The sequence below is a fragment of the Hemibagrus wyckioides genome, linkage group LG01 (genome assembly GCF_019097595.1).
Source record: "Hemibagrus wyckioides isolate EC202008001 linkage group LG01, SWU_Hwy_1.0, whole genome shotgun sequence".
Classification (NCBI taxonomy): domain Eukaryota; kingdom Metazoa; phylum Chordata; class Actinopteri; order Siluriformes; family Bagridae; genus Hemibagrus; species Hemibagrus wyckioides.
The window spans coordinates 8,705,221-8,726,626 of record NC_080710.1 but is presented as its reverse complement, the minus strand read 5'-3'; the positions used below and the strand labels follow the sequence as shown (position 1 = coordinate 8,726,626).

General features: G+C 37.4%; 2 protein-coding genes across 3 annotated transcripts; both read left to right on the top strand.

The window, feature by feature from the left end:
• Positions 1 to 1,822: 1,822 nt before the first annotated feature.
• Positions 1,823 to 20,327, top strand: LOC131351032 (ictacalcin-like). Of its 2 annotated transcripts, none has more exons than XM_058386136.1 (3): positions 1,823 to 1,893; positions 19,771 to 19,913; positions 20,038 to 20,327. In XM_058386136.1, the coding sequence occupies exons 2-3, from the start codon at positions 19,776 to 19,778 to the stop codon at positions 20,176 to 20,178; spliced, it is 279 nt and encodes a 92-aa protein (XP_058242119.1). In that variant the 5' UTR covers positions 1,823 to 1,893; positions 19,771 to 19,775; the 3' UTR covers positions 20,179 to 20,327. The 2 variants fall into 2 exon arrangements, with proteins under 2 accessions (XP_058242119.1, XP_058242113.1); XM_058386130.1 differs by lacking the exon at positions 1,823 to 1,893 and adding an exon at positions 18,708 to 18,851.
• Positions 6,926 to 8,908, top strand: LOC131351039 (ictacalcin-like). Its single transcript, XM_058386151.1, has 3 exons — positions 6,926 to 7,070; positions 8,315 to 8,466; positions 8,589 to 8,908. Exons 2-3 carry the CDS (start codon positions 8,320 to 8,322, stop codon positions 8,727 to 8,729), a joined length of 288 nt encoding a protein of 95 aa, XP_058242134.1. The 5' UTR covers positions 6,926 to 7,070; positions 8,315 to 8,319; the 3' UTR covers positions 8,730 to 8,908.
• Positions 20,328 to 21,406: the final 1,079 nt, after the last annotated feature.

The following is a 21,406-nucleotide window of genomic DNA, read 5'->3' as shown; positions in this document are numbered from 1 at the left end:
CATATATATATATATACATATATATATATATATATATATATATATATATATATATATATATATATATACATATATATATATATATATATATATTAAAATACAGGCAAGCCAGAAACTTGGATAACAAAGGCTCACAGTTTACACACTGAATATAGACTGAATACAGACAGCTGCCCAAGCTGAACCACCACTACAATGGGGTTTTCCACTAGGCCTTGATGAAGGATCTGCAATCCAGTCTGGGTACTCAATACGAAAGTTTTATAATTAGCAAGGAATCTAGGCAGTCATCCAGGAGTACAGCACTGTACATTGTCAATGAGGTTAGTCTTTGGTAGTGTAGGAACTCTTTGAGGAGATCCATTTTTGTTCACTTCTTTATTACAGCGATAATACATATGACAACCCTGTCATCTGGAGTCAAAACAGCTTGACTCAACAAAAAAAGATGTAGGTTGTGTTTCCAGTTTCCAGTTTCAAGATAACATTGTGGCAAGGCACGGTCTGGAACAGTGCTTTTTTTGCCTTGAAGTGATTTACTTCCATTGGAACATGGTGGAATCAGGAAGATGAATGTTTGAAACATCGATCTGTTGATACAGCCCCTTAGCATTTTATCCACTGCAGATGAAATTTGTTGGAACATTTGTGCATGTAAATATATAAGCTAACTAAATAATAATGAGTGGTAGCTCAACATTCAGTGGTAGAGCAGTGGTTAAGGTGTTGAACTACTGATTGTAAGGCTGTGGGTTCAAATCCCTTGGCCTCCAAACCACCACTGTTGGGCCACTGAACAAGCCCTCAGAGGAATGTAAGAGATAAATGTTGGTTGCTCTGGATAAGGTAAATGCCAGTGTATGAATTCTGTATTTTCCAGTTTATGTGAGTGTACTGACTGTGAGAATTCCTGTCCCATTTACAACCTTGGACAATCCCACATTCATTAAATAAAACAAGGAAATGGATCAATGGTTGATTGTGCTCTCAATCAACCACTTTGCATGCTGGCAGACCAGAGTAGATAAAATAAACCGGTTCTGAAAACAGTATGCTAAATATAAAATAAGATAAGATAAATATGTAAAGAATGTGAGGAGTTGGAAATCCAGTTTGTTAGATGAACAGCAGCACTACAGAAAACATGGTTTATGCATGTATTCTGGAGAGATGGTACATTTCTGTGCCTAATGCTCCAATTGAATTCAGAAACACAATCCAGTTCAGATGAGCTATGTATTTATTCCTGTCACAGAAAATTGCAAATTCCCATTACCTCTAAGCGTTGCTTGGTGTTTGGATCATGTTGGAGCACTCCTAGACTCAGGGGTGGCAGAAAATTTCCTGGATGCTGAAAGTGCTATGCAATTAAAGCTTCCCTTCATGCCACTCTCTACTTTTTTCTGTGTTTCTGCTCTGGATGACCACCAGCTTGATATACTTGATATAATTAAAGTTGACATGAAGACAATAGCATTAACTATGTTCATAGGTGCACTTCACACTGACCCTGTGTGCAGTCAGAATAATGTCTATGCACTGTGGCTTTATAGCAGTTTTTTTTCTTTTCCATCTGTTTTTTCTTAGGAATACTTCACATTTAAGCAGCTTGCAACTGATGCTGCAACTAAGTGGCCTGCAACTAATCATGTATTAGAAGTTGATATGTAACATAGAACACGGTAAAAGGTCATCAGCTAAAATGCTGTAAATGAAACTGTAAATTGTAAATGCTGTTTGACAGGTTTGAAAGTTTTGTAAGTTAGCTGACAGATTAGGGTGTGGAGGGTCAGCTGCTGCTGCTGCATATAATGGCCGGTCCATCCCCTTTTACTCAATTCTTTCTTTTTCCTCTTCGTTTTTGCTAGTCTAGCTCTCTGTGCAAACCTAAAGGTGAGTAAAGAAAAGCTGAAAGAATTTGTTGTGGGTGTGATCTTTTCATTGTAAATATTATTGCTGCTAAGTCACTAACTAACAGGTTTTTAATGTTCTATGAGTATATAATTCTTACTCACAGTTCTCAGAACAGAAGCAGAGGAATGGTGGATTCCAGGCAGATATTTGGAAGCACTTTCTTACTTTCCTTTGGCCAAAGCTAATTTCCCTGTGTATTTTTGTTTATTTACTAAAAATAAGATGAGGCTTCACATGTCTTCTGCCTTTATAGGATGCATGTTCAGTAAGAAAATAAAACTTGTGGCAATAATAAGTTATATAAACATTTTTTTAATATAATCTTTACTTTCAGTCATCATGTCCAATCTGTTGAAAGGAATGGATTTGATCATGGATATCTTTTTTAAATACGCTGGCACTGATCAACAGAAATCAACTCTTTCCAAGACAGAGCTAAAAGAACTGCTCACCAAAGAGCTGGGAGAATACTTTGGGGTAAGATAAGCTCTTAGACCTTACAGAAATGATTAGCTTTTATATTGACATATTTAGAAATTCTGCACAATATAAATGTCAAAGACATTTAGGTAGGCCACTAACCAAAGACTATTTCTTTGTATGTTTTGGATAACAGCAATGCAATGATCCAGAAATACTGAATAAATTATTGAAGGACCTAGATTCTAATAAGGATGGTCAAGTGGATTTCCAGGAGTTTATCACCATGTTGACCACCATTACCATGACGTGCAATAAAAAGTTTTCAAAGAAGAAATAAATGGGCAATGCAAACAGTACACAACGCACATACCAATAATATATACTAGTTGTTTAATACACAGAAAGAAATGTTTGGCATCTTACAATTATAAATGCATGACGCAAAAAAACATTTGAAATAAACTTAATATGTTTTAAAGATTGTTGGTGATTTTGTGTGTGGATTAAATGTTTGTTTGCTGGGTTTTGCTGAGGTAGCAAATAGAAGAACAGCAAATCAAGGGCATAGTTGCCCAAATAAGCAAGAACATGTATGGCTATTAGACGTTTGAAATATACACTATATTGCCAAAAGTATTCGCTCACCCATCCAAATAATCAGAATCAGCTGTTCCAATCACTTCCATGGCCACAGGTGTATAAAATCAAGCACCTAGGCATGCAGACTGTTTTTACAAACATTTGTGAAAGAATGGGTCGCTCTCAGGAGCTCAGTGAATTCCAGCGTGGAACTGTGATAGGATGCCACCTGTGCAACAAATCCAGTCGTGAAATTTCCTCGCTCCTAAATATTCCACAGTCAACTGTCAGCTGTATTATAAGAACGTGGAAGTGTTTGGGAACGACAGCAACTCAGCCACGAAGTGGTAGGCCACGTAAACTGACGGAGCGGGGTCAGCGGATGCTGAGGCACATAGTGCGAAGAGGTCGCCAACTTCCTGCAGAGTCAATCGCTACAGACCTCCAAACTTCATGTGGCCTTCAGATTAGCTCAAGAACAGTGCGCAGAGAGCTTCATGGAATGGGTTTCCATGGCCGAGCAGCTGCATCCAAGCCATACATCACCAAGTGCAATGCAAAGCGTCGGATGCAGTGGTGTAAAGCACGCCGCCACTGGACTCTAGAGCAGTGGAGACGCGTTCTCTGGAGTGACGAATCGCGCTTCTCCATCTGGCAATCTGATGGACGAGTCTGGGTTTGGCGGTTGCCAGGAGAACGGTACTTGTCTGACTGCATTGTGCCAAGTTTAAAGTTTGGTGGAGGGGGGATTATGGTGTGGGGTTGTTTTTCAGGAGCTGGGCTTGGCCCCTTAGTTCCAGTGAAAGGAACTCTGAATGCTTCAGCATACCAAGACATTTTGGACAATTCCATGCTCCCAACTTTGTGGGAACAGTTTGGAGCTGGCCCCTTCCTCTTCCAACATGACTGTGCACCAGTGCACAAAGCAAGGTCCATAAAGACATGGATGACAGAGTCTGGTGTGGATGAACTTGACTGGCCTGCACAGAGTCCTGACCTCAACCCGATAGAACACCTTTGGGATGAATTAGAGCGGAGACTGAGAGCCAGGCCTTCTCGTCCAACATCAGTGTGTGACCTCACAAATGCGCTTCTGGAAGAATGGTCAAAAATTCCCTTAAACACACTCCTAAACCTTGTGGACAGCCTTCCCAGAAGAGTTGAAGCTGTTATAGCTGCAAAGGGTGGACTGACGTCATATTCCATAACCCTATGGATTAGGAATGGGATGTCACTTAAGTTCATATGCGAGTCAAGGCAGGTGAGTGAATACTTTTGGCAATATAGTGTATATAAAGTAGCCTATAGCAGTAAAATATTTGTGTTCTAAAGTATATGTTCTATACCATATACTGCACTGCACTCAATTATCAATATAAACAGATGAACACTGAGGCCTTACATGCAGCTTAAAAAAAGTTCACAGTGCAGTGCACAGACACTACATACCATGACAAAAAAGGAAAAAAATGACAACAAATGATAATAAAAGATTAACAGTTTCCTGAATATTTATCATTTTATAAGTAATCACCCAAAAGGTTTACATGAGATTAAGAATATATATATATTTATAATATATTTATATATATGTATATACTGTATATGTATACACTATATATCAGTGGCAGGCCATGCATTTCACACCTAGGCCTTCACTGGTGTCCTTCCTGAATTAATCCACCTCTATAGCATCATTATGACGCCACGGCAATAGATACTAATCAACCGCTAAATAGCAAAGTAAAAAAGAAATTAGGTTACAGTATTTCACACCTCAATTTTATTACAGTTACTTTCTCAAAAAAGACATCCTTGATGCTGTATGCAGAAAACTGCAATCTCCGGAGGACGCAGCATCCGAAATGAGATGCAGTGAATATAGAAACACTGTATAACAGTGCGTTGTGTCACAGGCTCTTGTAGCGAACATGAATAAAATTACATTACATATAGCAAAAAAAAAAAAAGAACACAATTCAGTCTCACAAGTTTCCTTTCACTGCAGCAAAAAAAACAACAACAACAACCTACAGCCCATCCTGGGGATCTGGAATAAAGGCAAACTGAAAACCCAGAAAAAAAAGAAAAAGTATAAATGGTTCTTGAAAAAGCTTACTATTTTGAAAAACTATTTTTTTTAAAAATAGTATTACTACTATACTATTATATTATTACTACTATACTATTATAGTATTACTACTATACTATTACTACTATACTACAATACTATTATTGTATTATTGTATTATACTATAAAGTTCGCCTTGAAAATGCATTTGTAAGGATGTCTGCGACCAAATTGATTTCTTCTCCTCTGTCAGCCATTGTGAGTTAATATATATATATATATATATATATATACATATTTAGTCTGTGCGGTTCGCTGCCTCTGACTACTCCAATTATCCAATCAAAGGACGGGAAATTGCTGACGTAATCGTATGCCTGCTAGATAGCCGCAGTGACGAAACTCGAAATCTGATTAAGTTACTCTGTTACCTGGTTAAAGTAACAATTTCATTGCCACTTATTTTAAGCTCCGGGCGCCTGCACTATTAATTCTGAGAGAAAAGCTATGAAATGTAGAGAATAGACTATTGGGAATAATTGAATACACATTTATGGAAAAATATATTAAATATATATATTAACATATTAACATGCAAGTCAGTGATTTAGATCACTGCTGTTTGGGCCAGCAGAGAAGGCCCTGATGGCCCACCACTGCTATATATATATATATATATATATATATATATATATATATATATATATATATATATAGCGAGAGATAGATAGATAGCTAGATAGATAGATAATAATTAATGATTATGAGACAGGTAATCTCAGGATTAAAATACAGGCAAGGCAGAAACTTGGATAACAAAGGCTCACAGTTTGCACACTGAATATAGAGGCTATGGTGACAGAACTTTTGGACATGTGAGCCTTTTTCAGTTATGCCAGTGTATTGACTGTGAGAATTCCTGTCTCATTTACTATCTTGGACAATCCCAGATTCCTTAAATAAAACAAGGAAATGGATCAATGGTTGATTGTGCTCTCTGACTTTGCATGCTGGCAGACCAGAGTAGATCAAATAAACCGGTTCTGAAAACAGTATGCTAAAAGTTAAATTCTTGATTTATGTGAGGAGTTGGAAATCCAGTTTGTTGGATGAACAGTGGCACTGCAGAAAACATGGTTCATGCACAATTGGGACTGTGGCTACTCAACCAAGAAGTGGGTGCCCAGTCAAAATGACCCTAAGAGCACAACGAAGATTCATGAATGAGGTATAGAAACAACCCTGAGTGACAGCCAAAGGTTTAAAGGCATCATTGGAACTGGCTAACATCTGTATACATGAGCCTACAGTAGGTAAAACATTAAACAAACAGGGTGTCTTTGGTAGGTCACCACAAAGGAAGCTGCTGCTTACTAAAAAGAACGTTGCTGCACACCTGAAGATTGCAAAAAAGTAAAATTGTTTTCCACTGATCAAAATTTACGTTCAGTCTGCATAATCTATATGTCTTTCTATTTGTTTGTGGCTCTTCCAATCACAAGGCTGAGTTCTGCATTATTGCAGAACACACTGGAGCCTTCTGTCTGGACACACCTAGCTTTACTGTATACACAAAGTTTAATCTATTCATGAAACCTGGCCAGACTTGCTCCACTGGGTAACTTACAGTTCAGGTATTTTACATGTCTACAGATGGAATAATTTTTGGTAATTTAATTAAATAAGAACCTGCTTTGGAAAGTTTACATAAAGCAAGAGCTGTTATGCCCATTTTTATTCCTGACAAACAGAGTTTCTGTGGTAGTCTGAAGAGGAAAAAAGTAAGTGCTGCATGGCAAACTAAGATATAGGAGCTAAAGTGATGTTATTGCATCTTGGTGAAGTAATAAGTAATATTATTGTAAACCTGTGACACTTTTACAGGCATACATCGAGAGGGAGAGAGAAAAGGGGGAGGAGAATAATGACGGGGCTGTGGGATGGCTGGGGTTATGGGAGGAAAAAGAGGATGGGGCAAAGGGTGTCAGCTACTGCATATATTGGCCAGTCCATCCCTCCTTGACTCACTTCCCCCTTCTGCCTTTTCATTTGTGCTAGTCAAGCTCTGTGTGCAAACTAAACGGTGAGTAGAGAAAACTTTTTAAAAAAATAAATAGTTGTGGATGTGCTCAAGGAAAGATTTTGGAGAGTGGTTTTGTTTTGAGATCCTAAATATCTCTCTCTCTCTCTCTCTCGCTCTCTCTCTCTCTCTCTCTCGCTCTCTCTCTCTCTCTCTCTCTCTCTCTCTCTCTCTCTCTCTCTCTGTCTCTCTCTCACACACACACACAAACAGCTTCACACTTAGTGCTATTTTACTGGAAAACTGTAAGATATGGCAGGTGATTCACAGAGTTTGCAGGGTTTTGATATTAAGATGTGAACTCTCTGCAAAAGATTTTAGGTCAAGAACAGAACTAGATGAAGGAGAAAAAAAGAGGTTACTTGCACTTGAGGATGTTAGGCAGAGAAATATTTGGCTTTGTCGAACATTGGCCACAGTCAGCTTTCTTTACTCCACATTGTTTGTTAATTATAGTGAACATCTAGGGCGTTGGCCATGATCCGCTTGTGTTTAACCCAACTTTACCACTCCTCTTTAGTCCGTCCTCCTTTATTTTTTTTGTATTATTCCATGTCTCCTCCCTCATGGAATATTTCTTCTTTTTGGGTGATTCATCCAATCACAGCACAGAAGGAAACACTTTCTGACGTCCCTCAGACCAAAGCTAGGCGTGGCACACTGTGTATTGGTGTGTGTGTGTGTGTGTGTGTGTGTGTGTGGTTAGGAGGTATGTACTCAGCACCTCCTTTACTCAAAGGACCAGTTGTTATCGGTTGTTAGACATTTGTTTAACCAATTAGTTGCTGTTTTGAAATAATTATAAATTCTCTGTATTTGAAGCAGCCATAATCTAATTCATTTATTTGGCTACCTGCAGATGCTAAAGCTCTGTTCATTTATTTTTTTTAATTATACATGTGCCAAATAAAAAACCTCTTGAACCAAACATATAACATAAAAGTAAAACAAACATAGAATAGACAATATTTAGATAGAGTCCCTTGGAAAAACAAACTGAAGCCAACATTACAAGTTCATTCTGATAACTCCTGTATATGTATGTGTGTGTGTGCTGTCTGTTCATTAAAGATAATAAACACCTTCATATGTTGTTCCACAGATTATGTTCAGTAGAGCAAAATTAATTCTTTATGTTCCAGGCATCTTTTATTCATCATCTGCCTACACATCTTGTGTCTTTGTAGGATGCATGTTCAGTGAGAAAATATAACTGGCAATAATTAAAGTATATTTCTTTCCAAAAGTCATCATGTCCCATCTTACTCAGCTGCAGCAAGGAATGGGAATACTCATCGCTACCTTTCATAAGTACTCCGGCAAGGAGGGAGACAAATTAACTCTTTCCAAGGGAGAGCTAAAAGATCTGCTTACCGACGAGTTGGGTGACATCTTCGGGGTAAGATATGCTCTTAGACATTACAGAAGCATTATATATTGACAGATTTAGAGATTCTGCACAACATTAATGTATTAAAAAAAGAAATCAACCACTGTTTCTTTGTATGTTTTAATTGACAGAAAAGCTCAGATAAAGCAGCACTGGACAAGATATTTAAGGACCTAGACGCTAATGCTGATGGCGTTGTGGACTTTCAAGAGTATGTCACCCTTGTGGCCTGCATTACCATGATGTGCAATGAGTTCTTCACAAAGAAGTAATAAATGGGGACTGACCCTTAACAGCCAAAAATAATGCAAAACACACATATCAATTGTCTATATTTTTTTTGTTTGTTTGATACACAGAAAAAAATGTTTGGCATCTTACATTGATAAATGCATGAGGCAAAAAAAACAAAAATATTTGAAATAAACTATTTTAATACGTTTTAAAGACAGACTGTTTTGATTAAATTTGTGTTTGTTGTGTTTGTATTTCCAGAGGTAGAAAATAGAAGAACAGCAAATAATATTTTAAATAAAACATTTGAAGGTAATATATGTGAGAGATGGTGAAACTGCACCACTGATGGACATAAATCAATATATTGGTATATAATAATAATTTCCAAAAATTAAGCCTGTTAAATTAATTAATAAATTAATTATTAATTAATTATTAATTATTAATAATTAAAATAATTAATTAAATTAAGACTTGAAAGTGCACTGTAAAAAAAATTCTGTTGTTTTTACAAAATAATTTTGGCAGCTGTGGTTGCCAGAATAATTCTGTAAAAATTACATTAAAAATGTAAACATCTTTACAATTTAATGTAGTGTAATTTACAGAACAATTATGTAAAAAAAAAAAAAAAAAAACATCACTTAAAATGTAAGGTTTCACTGCAAATAAATATTAACTGTAAAACTGAAGTGAAAACAGAAACTGTTCTTAAACCGGCAGATCAAACATTCATTTTAGCTTCATATAAACTGCACCACCATATAGACTTTGACCAGAAATATGAAAAATATAGCCCAATGTACACAGATTAGGCTTCGAAATAATGAAAAGCTAAAGCTAGATATGCATTAAGAGCTACTGCACAGAAAGACTTAAAAATCCAATAATTATTTGTCCTTTGAAGCATTTTCTGACAAAAAAATCTCAGTTCTCAACACAAATTTGTAACGTGTGCTTTCTTTACAAAAAATACAATAGAGAGCATGTGACAGATTAATGATTATCTTACTGGAAATGAAAAAGAAAAGATGGAGGGACTTCTCTCTTAAAATGGTTGAAGAATAAATAAGAGGGGTTTTTTTAGGATTAAAACTAAGAATAACTGCATTTCCTTGGAATTAGTATAACAAATGTACATGAGATACAAGAAATCAGAAAATACTAGGGCAATAGCAACTATAACAGTTGTATACACTGTAACTTAATACATCGACTGAGCATAGCAGCTGAAACGAACCTTTTAACTGAGAATTCATTCATTAAAAGCCAGAAATCTTACTGACTTTAGTCCATATTTAGACATCACACCACTCATGATCTGAAAAGTCCTGAATCAAGGTAAGGACTCTTGGGTTCACATGAAGACGGGCTGTGTTTGTCTTCTCCACTTTGGTGCCCTTCTCTGGGTTGATGGGTTGGGAAATAAGAAAACACTTAATTGTATTGATGAAAAAAAGCTTCATTAACAGCAAAAACATTTTTAAATTCAAGCAATTAATCATTACTTTGTCACTTTTTTTATTCAAAATTAACAAAAAAAAAATTCTATCTTTCTTCTGTATTGTGTCAGTAGGAAATATCAGTTGACATTTCCAAACATTCATTTTGCCATTAATTGTAATAATCCAGAGATTTTTGTTTGCACAAGTGTGCCACATAGAGATCTGATCTGATTATCCAGTCTGTCTGGAATGACATGAAGAAACAGACTGAAAGAGACAGACTAAATCCAGAAGAACTTCTCCAAGATGCTTCAGAAGGCCTACCTGCAAAGCTAAAGTACTGTTAAATGTTTTAGGCACTTGTGTAAAAATGCTGTAAAATGAGGATGCTGCCCAAAATAATGTTTTTCTTTATCAATTAATTGATAAATTGAAAGAAGCTTTTACCCTAGGTGCACTGGCGCATAGTTTTTCTGGTATTGCAGGTGGGTTTCTTGAAGCATCTTGGAAACGTTGCCACAGTTCTTCTGGATTTAGTCTGTCTCAGTTTGTTCTGTTTCTTCATGTCATTCCAGACAGACTGGATGATGATCAGATCTCTGTGTGGCTGTTGTCAGACTCCTTGTGCAAACAAAAATCTCACCGGATTATTACAATTAATAGCAAAATGAATGTTTGGAAATGTCAACTGATATTTCCTATTGACACACTACAGCAAAAGATAGAAATAACTGACTTAAAACCATTTTAGCTGCTGAAAATACTACTGTTCTAATTATTTTGGCCACCGCTGTATAAATATTCAATTCAATTCAAGTTTATTTGTATAGCGCTTTTAACAAAGAGCATTGTCTCAAAGCAGTTTTACATGAGAAACAACATAAGAAAACAACAAATATATAAACAGACAAACAATCAGAGATGTTATCCCAAGTGAGCAAGCCTGAGGTGACTGAGACGACTGTGGCAAGGAAAAATACACACATATATGTATATACTTACAAAAAATATGTGGTGTTCACATATTAAATGTATTTATATGTATAAATACATGTAAATATTTTCAAAATATATACTGTATGTATACAGTATATACTGTGTGTCTTTATATGTACCTAATAAATATACACAGTAACACACAAGTAACACCTTTGGATGTGATTAATCGTTTCAGTTCAGTTCAAGTTCAAGTTCAGTGCTATAATTTTGTCCTTTTAACTGAATTGTATTCCTTTCCTTATTACAGTTTTTTTTCTATTAAAACTACAGTAGTCAGTAAATTTTTACAAATAAATATGATTTTTTTAAACGTATTCTTATTGTAAAATTAACAGTTTTTTTTGCTTTAGTATTTTACAATTGCAGTTTTAATACTTACAAAATATTACTGTAAATTTAACACAATTTAATTGGTTTTCTATATTTGGGGAGCATTTGTTTGTAAGGGAGGAAGGATCGGGTGGGGCAAGTACATGTGCAAACAAAACATAAACAGAAGCACAAGGGAACATAACATAAATGAAACCCTGCCACAAACTCTCCCATGCCCTCTGGTGTACTGGCAGGGAACTGCCGAGCAGTCCATGACGAGAACTCTCCTGACAGACAGCTGCCCAAGCTGAACCACCACTACAATGGGGTTTTCCACTAGGCCTTGATGAAGGATCTGCAATCTAGTCTGGGTACTCAAAACAAAAGTTTTATAATTAGCAAGGACTCAAGGAACTCATCCAGGAGTGCAGGACTGTACATTGTTTAGGAGGTTAATCTGTGGTAGTGTAAAAACTTTTTTTTGAACTCCATTTTTGTTCACGTCTTTATTACAATGATAATACATAGGACACCCCTGAGTAGATAAAATAAACAGGTTCTGAAAACAGTATGGTAAAAGATAAATATGTAATGAATGTGAGGAGTTGGAAATCCAGTTTGTTGGATGAACAGCAGCACTACAGAAAACATGATTTATGCATGTACTCTGGAGAGATTTCTATGCCTAATGCTACAACTGAATTTAGAAACACAATCAAGATTCAAGAAGCTTTATTGTCATTTCAACCACATATAGCTGACGCAGTACATAGTGAAATGAACACAATAAAAGGGCGTCAGCTAAAATGCTGTAAATAAAATGCTGTTTTACAGGTTTAATGTTTTGTAAGTTTATTCATAGATTAGGGTGTGGAGGGTCAGCTGCTGCTGCATATAATGGCTGGTCCATCCCTCTTTAACTCAATCCATCCTTCTCCCATTTCGTTGTAAGAAAAATAACACAATGAGGGCGTCAAAGATCTTAATGAAGAAGTTTATTGCAGCGTCGCAGTGACTAAATACATAAAGTACTCTGGGTTTTGAGTCAAAAAGAACGCAGGACAAATCCTGCTCAAACATTTTATACAGTGTTTCCCATGTGTAATTTAAATGAGTTTCACTTTAAATGTAAATTAGTGTAAGAACTGATTATCACCGAAATGGCCAGGTGATACTGTCATCTAGCCGGATGTCCTTAAATGGTAATTACGGTCACGTATACCTTGGCTTGGTATTGTTATATCAATGGTCACGTATACCCTTTGTTCAGTGATGGTCCTTGATGTCCTGCAGCCGCTCCCATACTAATAATTGATTGGATTAAGTGTTCTAAATGTTTGGTAACGCTGCTTTAAGCCAATGAAAAAATACCATACAGGTAAACTGAATTGAATTAAAGATATTTCTACATGATATGTAAGCCTTTTTGGGAATGAGCTCTTTCAGATGTGTACTGTGGAGTGGAATCTGGGTTGAGGCAGTCTGTAGTTTCTTACAGTCCCCCCTTTGATGCTTTTACCCCGAAAGCATCACGTCACTTACTTAACACAGATTACACCTCCCATCTCTGCCAGGTGCCCAGTGACGGTGAAGCCCTGCAGTAGGTTGTCCTCCTTTGGCCCTCAGAGAATCTTAACGATCATCGAGACATCACTTCATGCACACTGGTTTTGGCTCCATTCCACTAGGCAAACTTATCACAGGGTTTCTTGTTAAAATTTGTTTCTATGTACAAATATTTCCTGGGTTTGGAGCAGAGGCATTCAGGAACCATCACAGCCAATGAAAACATCCTACACTGATTATTGAAGTATCTGCAATCTGACATTTCAATATGGAACACATACAGCATAGCATAATGCACTGACAAATGAGGAAGATGCATACACAAACAGCAGTTTTAAAAGTTACATCTCAATTAAACTTGAATAGGTAATCATTTACAATCATACTTTTTTTTGTAAAACCAGCTACCCTATTAGGGCCTTGAGCTTGAATTTGTTCTAGTGAAGTTCTCCTGCACTAATCCAAATCGATATTCCTAGTCCCAGTGACTCCCAGTACCCTCTCCACAAATTCCAATTTATTTATGACTGAAAGAGGCTTCCTTGGGATGATTTACTGTAAGATGTTCTGTTAGGTGGTCTGTTGGTGAGCATTTTGCAACAGCACCGTGATACATCAGAAATGGTGTTGTACAGAAGTCCTTTACATTCCTGTCACACTCTCTCCAGGGCACTGTTCATCCATGTCTGGAGACCATGCTGTAAGTTTCACCAGGACTGGAACATGGATCAATTGTAGGTCATTGATTAGCGCTTTGGGATAGGGTCTCGTCACCACACACAGTGGGTTAGGGGTAGGGTTCGCCATCGTAGTTCATCACCACATCTTTATTTTTTATTTTTTTGTTAGGGAATCTGAAAAACACTTGCAAACAGAATGAAATTATCCCCCCCGTTTACGACTGTACGACTGGCCCTGTACGACTGGCATCAGATTTTTATGGTTTTTAATTGATTGTTGTGGGACTCTCTTAACAGGTTGTTGGTATTTGGTTTTGTGGCAGAGCTTGTAAATTGAATCTCTGCATGGTCGCCCCCCAGTTAGTGGACCATGGGCCCTCAGGATGGTAAGTCTTTACCATGGCTTCATCACTAATTTCAACTTTGTGACGATGCACATCCTGACCAAGAGACATCTTGTTTTTCTGACCATGCCAAATTTACTGAGTGGCTTGGCGATAAATAGCGGGCAAGGAGTTACACAGATTCTAGAGTTCCTTCTGTTAGAACTCAATCTGTTTACAGTGGCTTGTAACTGATTTAAATCAATCTTTGGGCCTGTTCTCTTAAAAGAAAATTTGCATTATTTCTAAATATGTCTCTCCTAGCCACACAAATAGCACACTAGGTGGTTAACAGGGTTACAAGGGGGTGGTCTTTCCCGTTTTATCTCCAGTAGCATGGTCCTCATTTCTACAGGAAGCCTTGAGGCCTCTATTCCTGTAGAGCTTCTTAACACCTACAGCTGACATAGGCTTGGATCTCTTCAAGTTAGCACTGCTGTTGTAAAACTGTGTCGTTTTAGAAATGATGTCATTATATTCAGAGAGATGGGTCACAGACATTGTTACAGCAGAACGAGTGAGTGGATCACATTTGTTAATCAAAGCAGATTTGAAACTGACATCATTCTGAGTAATACCACTGAGGATTACCAGTTTTGAATACCGCTAATCGCTCTGAAAATGCCATCAGGTGCTCACCTTTCCTCATGTGTACATCAAATATTTTATCCTAAATAACTGACATCACTCCTTTGAGTTTAAGCAGTGCCTGTTTCCTTTCTAACTTATTGGCAGTTCTGGTCTTGACTTTCTGATTTAAGGCTCCAGACAGAGTCTTGGGCAAACACATAGTTAACACTATGCATGCATCACCATCTGTAAATTTGTAAATGTCAGCATATTGCTCCAGATTTTTAAGAAATCTTAAGGGTCTTGTTGGACAGGATCAAAAATCCCAATATTCTTGAGCACAGCATCTAGCTCATTGGGATTAAACCTTCTTACTATAGTAGAGGTCATTGGTTCCTCCCCTCAGTCACTAGCATGCATAGTTGTAGTAGTGTGAATTGGTGCCATGGGAAATCTACCTTTACAGTCAGAGTACTGACTGCTGACTAACTGAGAATCTCTTTCCCAATTTTTATCACTATCGTCATGCAAATCTGTCATTTCTGGAACTCGGTTACACAATATGCCACCAGATATCTTACTGGTGTTTTTCTCAATTGTGCCTTTTTTGGTCAGAAATTGACAAGCAGTCTTTGCTTCCTTCAATTCATTGGACAGTGTTTCCACAGATGACTTTAGCACGCTATTGTTAGTTTTAAGAAGTGCAATCTCCTACTTTTCATCTTTCCAGATTCACTAGCCTGGAAATTTCATTTAGAAACTAGCCAGTCATCGAATCTAGATTGGAGTAGCTCATTTTCAGGCTTTAATGCATCTAGAGTCTTTCTAGTTATTTTCAAGAACTGCTTGAAGTGCATTGGCAATTTGACCTTTTTTGATCTTAGGCATTTTGGGATCATTTTTAAATGATAGCCCACTCATACGGCTTATCAACAATGTTCTCTATTCCATGAAACATTCCCTGAGAGCTAGTGATGTACTTAACAATCAGCTCTTCCATTTTCACAATCTTATTTAAAATATGCAAGTAACGTAGGAGCTGCAGGATCCATATGTGGTGCAACAACGTTTTAACGCTCCCTCTGGCGGAGAGGAGAGGGGTTCGGCGGTGTATGTAACAGAATACCCTTCCATTCTTCTTGGTCAGCCCCGGAGTCTGGGGGCAGGTCAATCGGGGTGTGCTGTGTGGAATTCTGTGGTGAGGGCTGGGTTTGTGGTTGGTCTGTGTGCGTTGTCTGTGTACTGATCTTTGAAGACGTACGTGGGTGCTTTCCCAAATCTCCCTGCTCCGCGATACAAGTTATCCACCACCAGGTCGTCCGATGGCTCCCTTGACCATGGGATTAGTGCCAGTTGGTAAACCAGGAAGCACTAGAATGGCGTGAGCCCGGGTTGGGTTCAAGGTTGGGTTCCACATGGACAGGGTCATGGCAGTGTGATCAGTGGTCGGGATTAGTGTGTAGGCCTTACCTTTTTTTGGGTCCAGGTCGGTAGGTGACTGTGAAAGAATAGAACCCATTGTGCTTGACTGGGGACGAGTCTTTTTGCTCCCTGTGCCCTCCTAGCCAGTTCTTCCATTCCTCCAGGGCTTCCTTAATGGATAGCAGTTCTCTGTTTCCAACGTTGTAATTGGACTCTGCGGGGGTTAATTTTCAGGAAAAGAAGGCACACGGATGGAGCGTCCCTTGTTCCCTTGTGATGTTGTGTAGCGGTTTTAATCTGGTTGTGTGGGTTTTTTTCTTTGTTTTTTCTTTTCAATGACGAAGCAATGTTGACAAGGAAGGTCTTGATACCCCTTTTTTTATTCTGCAGAAACACAGAGCACATATAAATTTGTGCACAGATATTATACTGTATTCATAAATATTATAGGATGGATATTTAGATAGAAAGTGTCAGACATTATATATATTGTATTATATATATATATATATATATATATATATACATTATATTATATAAATTGTACAAAACTTGCTAAATTGCACATCCAAAATATAAATTAAATATATCAAATAAACATTCAATGTGCGGTTACTTTTGCAGAATGCTCACTTTTTCATAGCAACAACCCATATGCAGTTTAATACACCTCTAACATTTACCAATATATATAATGAAATAAACATATAACATACTTGCAGAAACACAGAGCACATATAAATTTGTGCACATCACAGCTGTCTCTCCCCTTCTCTCTGCTCGAATAAAACGGAAAACTAATAAGCTAAACAAGTCACGGTAAACATTAATATAAAATAAACAGTCAGCTTCATGACATCAGAGCTTTACATTTAAATGTTTTTTTTTTTCATGAATTAGCACATGAACCGTGCTCGCATTAGCAGAGCGAGAGACGACACATCCAACCTCGCTGGCAGCAAAAGTAAATCTAATGTGCCGCTGCGCAGCACGAGGCATCATGTGTGTCGCTAATATGTGCCCTACCTGATACAAACTCTGCATATACGGTTCCTTATGGTATAACTATGTACATCGCGTCTTATCAGACAAAATACAATAAATATAAAACATACAAAACAACAAAAAGTTTTGTGAAGTTCACATAACTTGCTTTGTAATCATTAACCCGGTTACAGTTGCAACAGCACTGCTTCTATCCCACAGCATGAGGCATACACCTCGACAGTGAATGGGCGGTTGGAGTCGAGGTGGCATCTTACCGGAGGTGGCATGGGGGGGGGGTGAACTTTTTATTGGGTTGGTTGAATGATCGCTGGGCGATGTCGGACCAGTGTAGCTTCTAGGGCTTCCCTTTGAGTGGGGCGGCACCATAAGTGGGGCAGCCACTGAACTGTAACCACTAATAAATTGGCGGTAGAAATTTACAAAACCTAGAAACCGTTGCAGGTCTTTGATGATTGACGGAGTGGGCCACTCTGCATTTTTCTCCTTAGACGAAAAAAAGGGAGAGGGGCAGAAACATCACACCCCCACCGGGTATTCAAAGACGTCACGGAGCAATAGCTTGGCCTTGTTGTGTCTCCATGTTCTGAAGTTGTTGTATTGCTGGACCCAATGGAGGTGAACTATCCTGATTCATATGCAATGCAACAATGCATTTTAATAGAAAAGACCAAGGCAGAAAAATCTAAATCAGTAGACAGAAGCAGAGTCTAAAACCAGGTACAGAGTTCAGTAAGCAGAGAAGAGCAGTCCGTGAAGCTAACAATTCCAACACGGGAAAAAACAAGCAGGCAAAAATGGTAGAAACAGGTAATAAGGTCATACGAACAATGGAAACAAGGTCATCACAAAGATGTGTTGGCGTTGTAGCGGTATTTGCGGGAAACCCAGTGTTCTGTCATTTGTCATATAGTAATTCTTTATATTATGTTGTTGTTTTTTAGCTGCTCCATATTTGGGGTCGCCACAGTGGATCATTTGGTCTGCATGTTTCGACTGGCACTGGTTTTACACCTTCCTAACGCAACCCTCCCATTTAATCCTGTCTTGGGACTGAGAGTTAATTGGGTTAGCTCCCTGCCCAGGAATCAAACCCGGGCCGCAGCAATGAGAGCACGGGATCCTGCCACTAGACCACCAGGAGGCTAATTGGTTTATTAATGTTATTAAATTATATTATTATATTATATTATTGTATTATATTATATTAATGAATATAATATCTAATATAACATATTATATTAATTGATAGGTTATAGTAATTGATCGATTGACCTTAGCGCTTTTCCATTGACCAAATTTAAGTTCAGTCTGCTTAATCTATATGTGTTTCTATTTGTTTGTGGCTCTTCCAATCATGAGGTCGAGTTCTGCATTATTGAAGAACACATTGTAGCCTTCTGTCTGGACACACTTAGCTTTACTGTATACACAAAGTTTAATCTGTCCATGAAACCTGGCCAGATTTGCTCCACTGGTTTGGGCTTTTTTAAGAGTTTCTATGGTAGCCTGAAAGGGAAAAAATTAGTCTAGTTATGTTAAAGCATCTTGGTGAAGTAATTAGGGTGTCATGTGACACTTTTACAGGCATATATGGAGAGTGAGACAGAAAAGGGGGAGGAGCAGAATGGCAGGGTTCAGTGGGATGGCTGGGTTATGGGAGGAAAAAGAGGGTGTCAGCTACTGCATATATTGGCCAGTCCATCCTTCCTTGACTCACTTCCTCCTTCTCTCTTTTCATTTGTGCTGGTCAAGCTCTGTGTGCAAACTTAACGGTGAGTAGAGAAAACTTTTAAAAATTTGTTGTAGGTGTGCTCAAAGATTTTGGAGTGTTTTTTATTTTGAGATCCTAAACTGAACTGAATTCAGGGCTTTTGTTGTTGTTGTTTTTTGCAATGCTGCTAGTGATTTTCCATTGTACATTTTAACTGCTAACTGACTTTTTATTTTTAATGTTCTGTGAATATATACTTTTTAGGTTATCATTTAATGTGCAGGCTTTTTCCTCCCCTCCCCATCTCTCTCTCTCTCTCTCTCTCCTCCCTCTCTCACACAAACACACACACACACACATACACATATATACATTACCTCCCACAAATATCTTCATGCTTAGTGATATTCTGCTATTTTACTGTAAGATAACCCATTGTCTTAATTATAGTGAACATCTAGGGCGTTGGCTATGATCTGCTTGTGTTTAACCCAACAGTTTTACTTTACCACTCCTCTTTAGTCCATCCTCCTTTATTTTGTATTATTCCATGTCTCCTCCCTCATGAAATATTTCTTCTTTTTGGGTGATTCATCCAATCACAGCACAGAAAGAAGCACTGTGTGTGTGTGTGTGTGTGACATTTGTTTAACCAATTAGTTGCTGTTTTAAAATAGTTAGAAATTCTCCCTCTCTGTATTTAAAACAGCAATAATCTGGTTTGTTTATTTGGCTACCTGCAGATGCTAAAGCTCTGTTCACTAAAGATAATAAACACCTCCATATTTTGTTCCACAGATTACGTTCAGTAGAGCAAAATTAATTCTTCATGTTCCATGCATTTTTATTCGTTCTCTGTGATTTAATGTTTATTTACTACAAAGAGGATGAGTCTACACATCTTCTGTCTTGTTAGGATGCATGTTCAGTGAGAAAATAAAACTTGTGGCAATAATTATAAGTATATTTCTTTCCAAAAGTCATCATGTCCCAGCTGCAGCAAGGAATGGGAATACTCATCGCTACCTTTCATAAATACTCCGGCAAGGAGGGAGACAAATTAACTCTTTCCAAGGGAGAGCTAAAAGATCTGCTTAACAACGAGATGAAAGACATGTTTCCGGTAAGATATGCTCTTAGACATTACAGAAGCAATTCATTTCATACTGACAGATTTAGAGATTCTGCAAAACATTAAAAAGAAAAAAGAAATCAACCACCTTTTCTTTGTATGTTTTGGTTAACAGAAGTGCACAGATCAAGCAGCACTGGACAAGATATTTAAGAACCTAGACGCTAATGCTGATGGCGTTGTGGACTTTCAAGAGTATGCCACCCTTGTGGCCTGCGTTACCATGAAATGCAACGAGTTCTTCACAAAGAAGTAATAAATGAGGACTGACCCTTAACAGCCAAAAATAATGCAAAACACATTTTTTTAGTTTGTTTGATACACAGAAAGAAATGTTTGGCATCTTACAATGAAAAATGCATGAGACAAAAAAATAAAACGTTTAAATAATATGTTTTAAAGACAGACTGTTTTGATTAAATGTGTGTTTGTTGTGTTTGTATTTTCAGAGGTAGAAAATAGAAGAACAGCAAATCAAGGGCATATTTTAAATAACTGCACCACTGATGGACATAAATCAATATATTGGTTTATAATAATAATTTCCGAAAATTAGGCCTGCAGAGTGTAGATTTGAGGTTCTAAAATAGTTTAAAAGTCATAATACATAAGCAAATATAGATATATAGTCAAAGTGCCAAAATATGCAAGAAAACATTTGGTTGTTATAGGTTGGAGAGATATATAAAGTAGCCTAAGAGCAGTAAAATATGGTCTTTCTACAGTATATGTACCATACCATGTACTGCACCTTATTCAATTATCAATATAAACAGATGAACACTGAAGCCCTACATGCAGCCTGCTTTTCACAAAAACGTTCACAGTGCACTGCACAGACGCTACATAACGATAAAAATACATAACATAAAAAAAGAAAAATATGACAACAAATAATAACATACTAATAAATTTCCTTTTTAAAAATATTTTGAACCAACTGAATGTTTAACAAGGAGCCTTTCCAAATACTTGAGCTTGTAAGGTCACAGCGTACCAAAGGATGATTCATTATAAAAGAATTTAATGTAATCACCCAAAAGGTTTACATGAGAATGAGAATATATATAAAGATTGATGAAGGAGAAGCGTTAGGATCTATGTGCAGTGGTTTGTTATACAACATCCAAACTCTTAGTCAACACTGACCAACACCAGAGAGGAGTAATGCATGATAATGAGACAAGTCATAAATTCTTAATGAGATTAAAAGTCATTTAATCTCAGGATTAAAATAGGCAGAAACTTGAATAACAAAGGCTCACAGTTTACACACTGAATATAGAGGCTATGGTGACAGAACTGTCAGGAGTGGGTGCCTCCATAGGTACAGAATCCAGACCCAAAATGCAGGGATAAGATGAGAAACTGAGCCTTTAAAATAACAAAAATACACACTCATGGAAACAGTAGTGGAAACTGAATTGATTGAAATACAAAATAACAAATACAAAATAAACAGCAGACTCCAGAAGGCAGAACCA

What these genes read in the sequence shown, in the direction of transcription:
- LOC131351039 (XM_058386151.1), top strand. Translation starts at nt 8,320, where the DNA reads ATGTCCCATCTTACTCAGCTGCAGCAAGGAATGGGAATACTCATCGCT. An exon ending in AGTTGGGTGACATCTTCGGG is followed by an intron (nt 8,467 to 8,588) that starts GTAAGATATGCT and finishes TTTAATTGACAG; the next exon opens with AAAAGCTCAGATAAAGCAGC.
- LOC131351032 (XM_058386130.1), top strand. Translation starts at nt 18,722, where the DNA reads ATGGCTGGGTTATGGGAGGAAAAAGAGGGTGTCAGCTACTGCATATAT. An exon ending in CTCTGTGTGCAAACTTAACG is followed by an intron (nt 18,852 to 19,770) that starts GTGAGTAGAGAA and finishes TCTTTCCAAAAG; the next exon opens with TCATCATGTCCCAGCTGCAG. An exon ending in AGATGAAAGACATGTTTCCG is followed by an intron (nt 19,914 to 20,037) that starts GTAAGATATGCT and finishes TTTGGTTAACAG; the next exon opens with AAGTGCACAGATCAAGCAGC.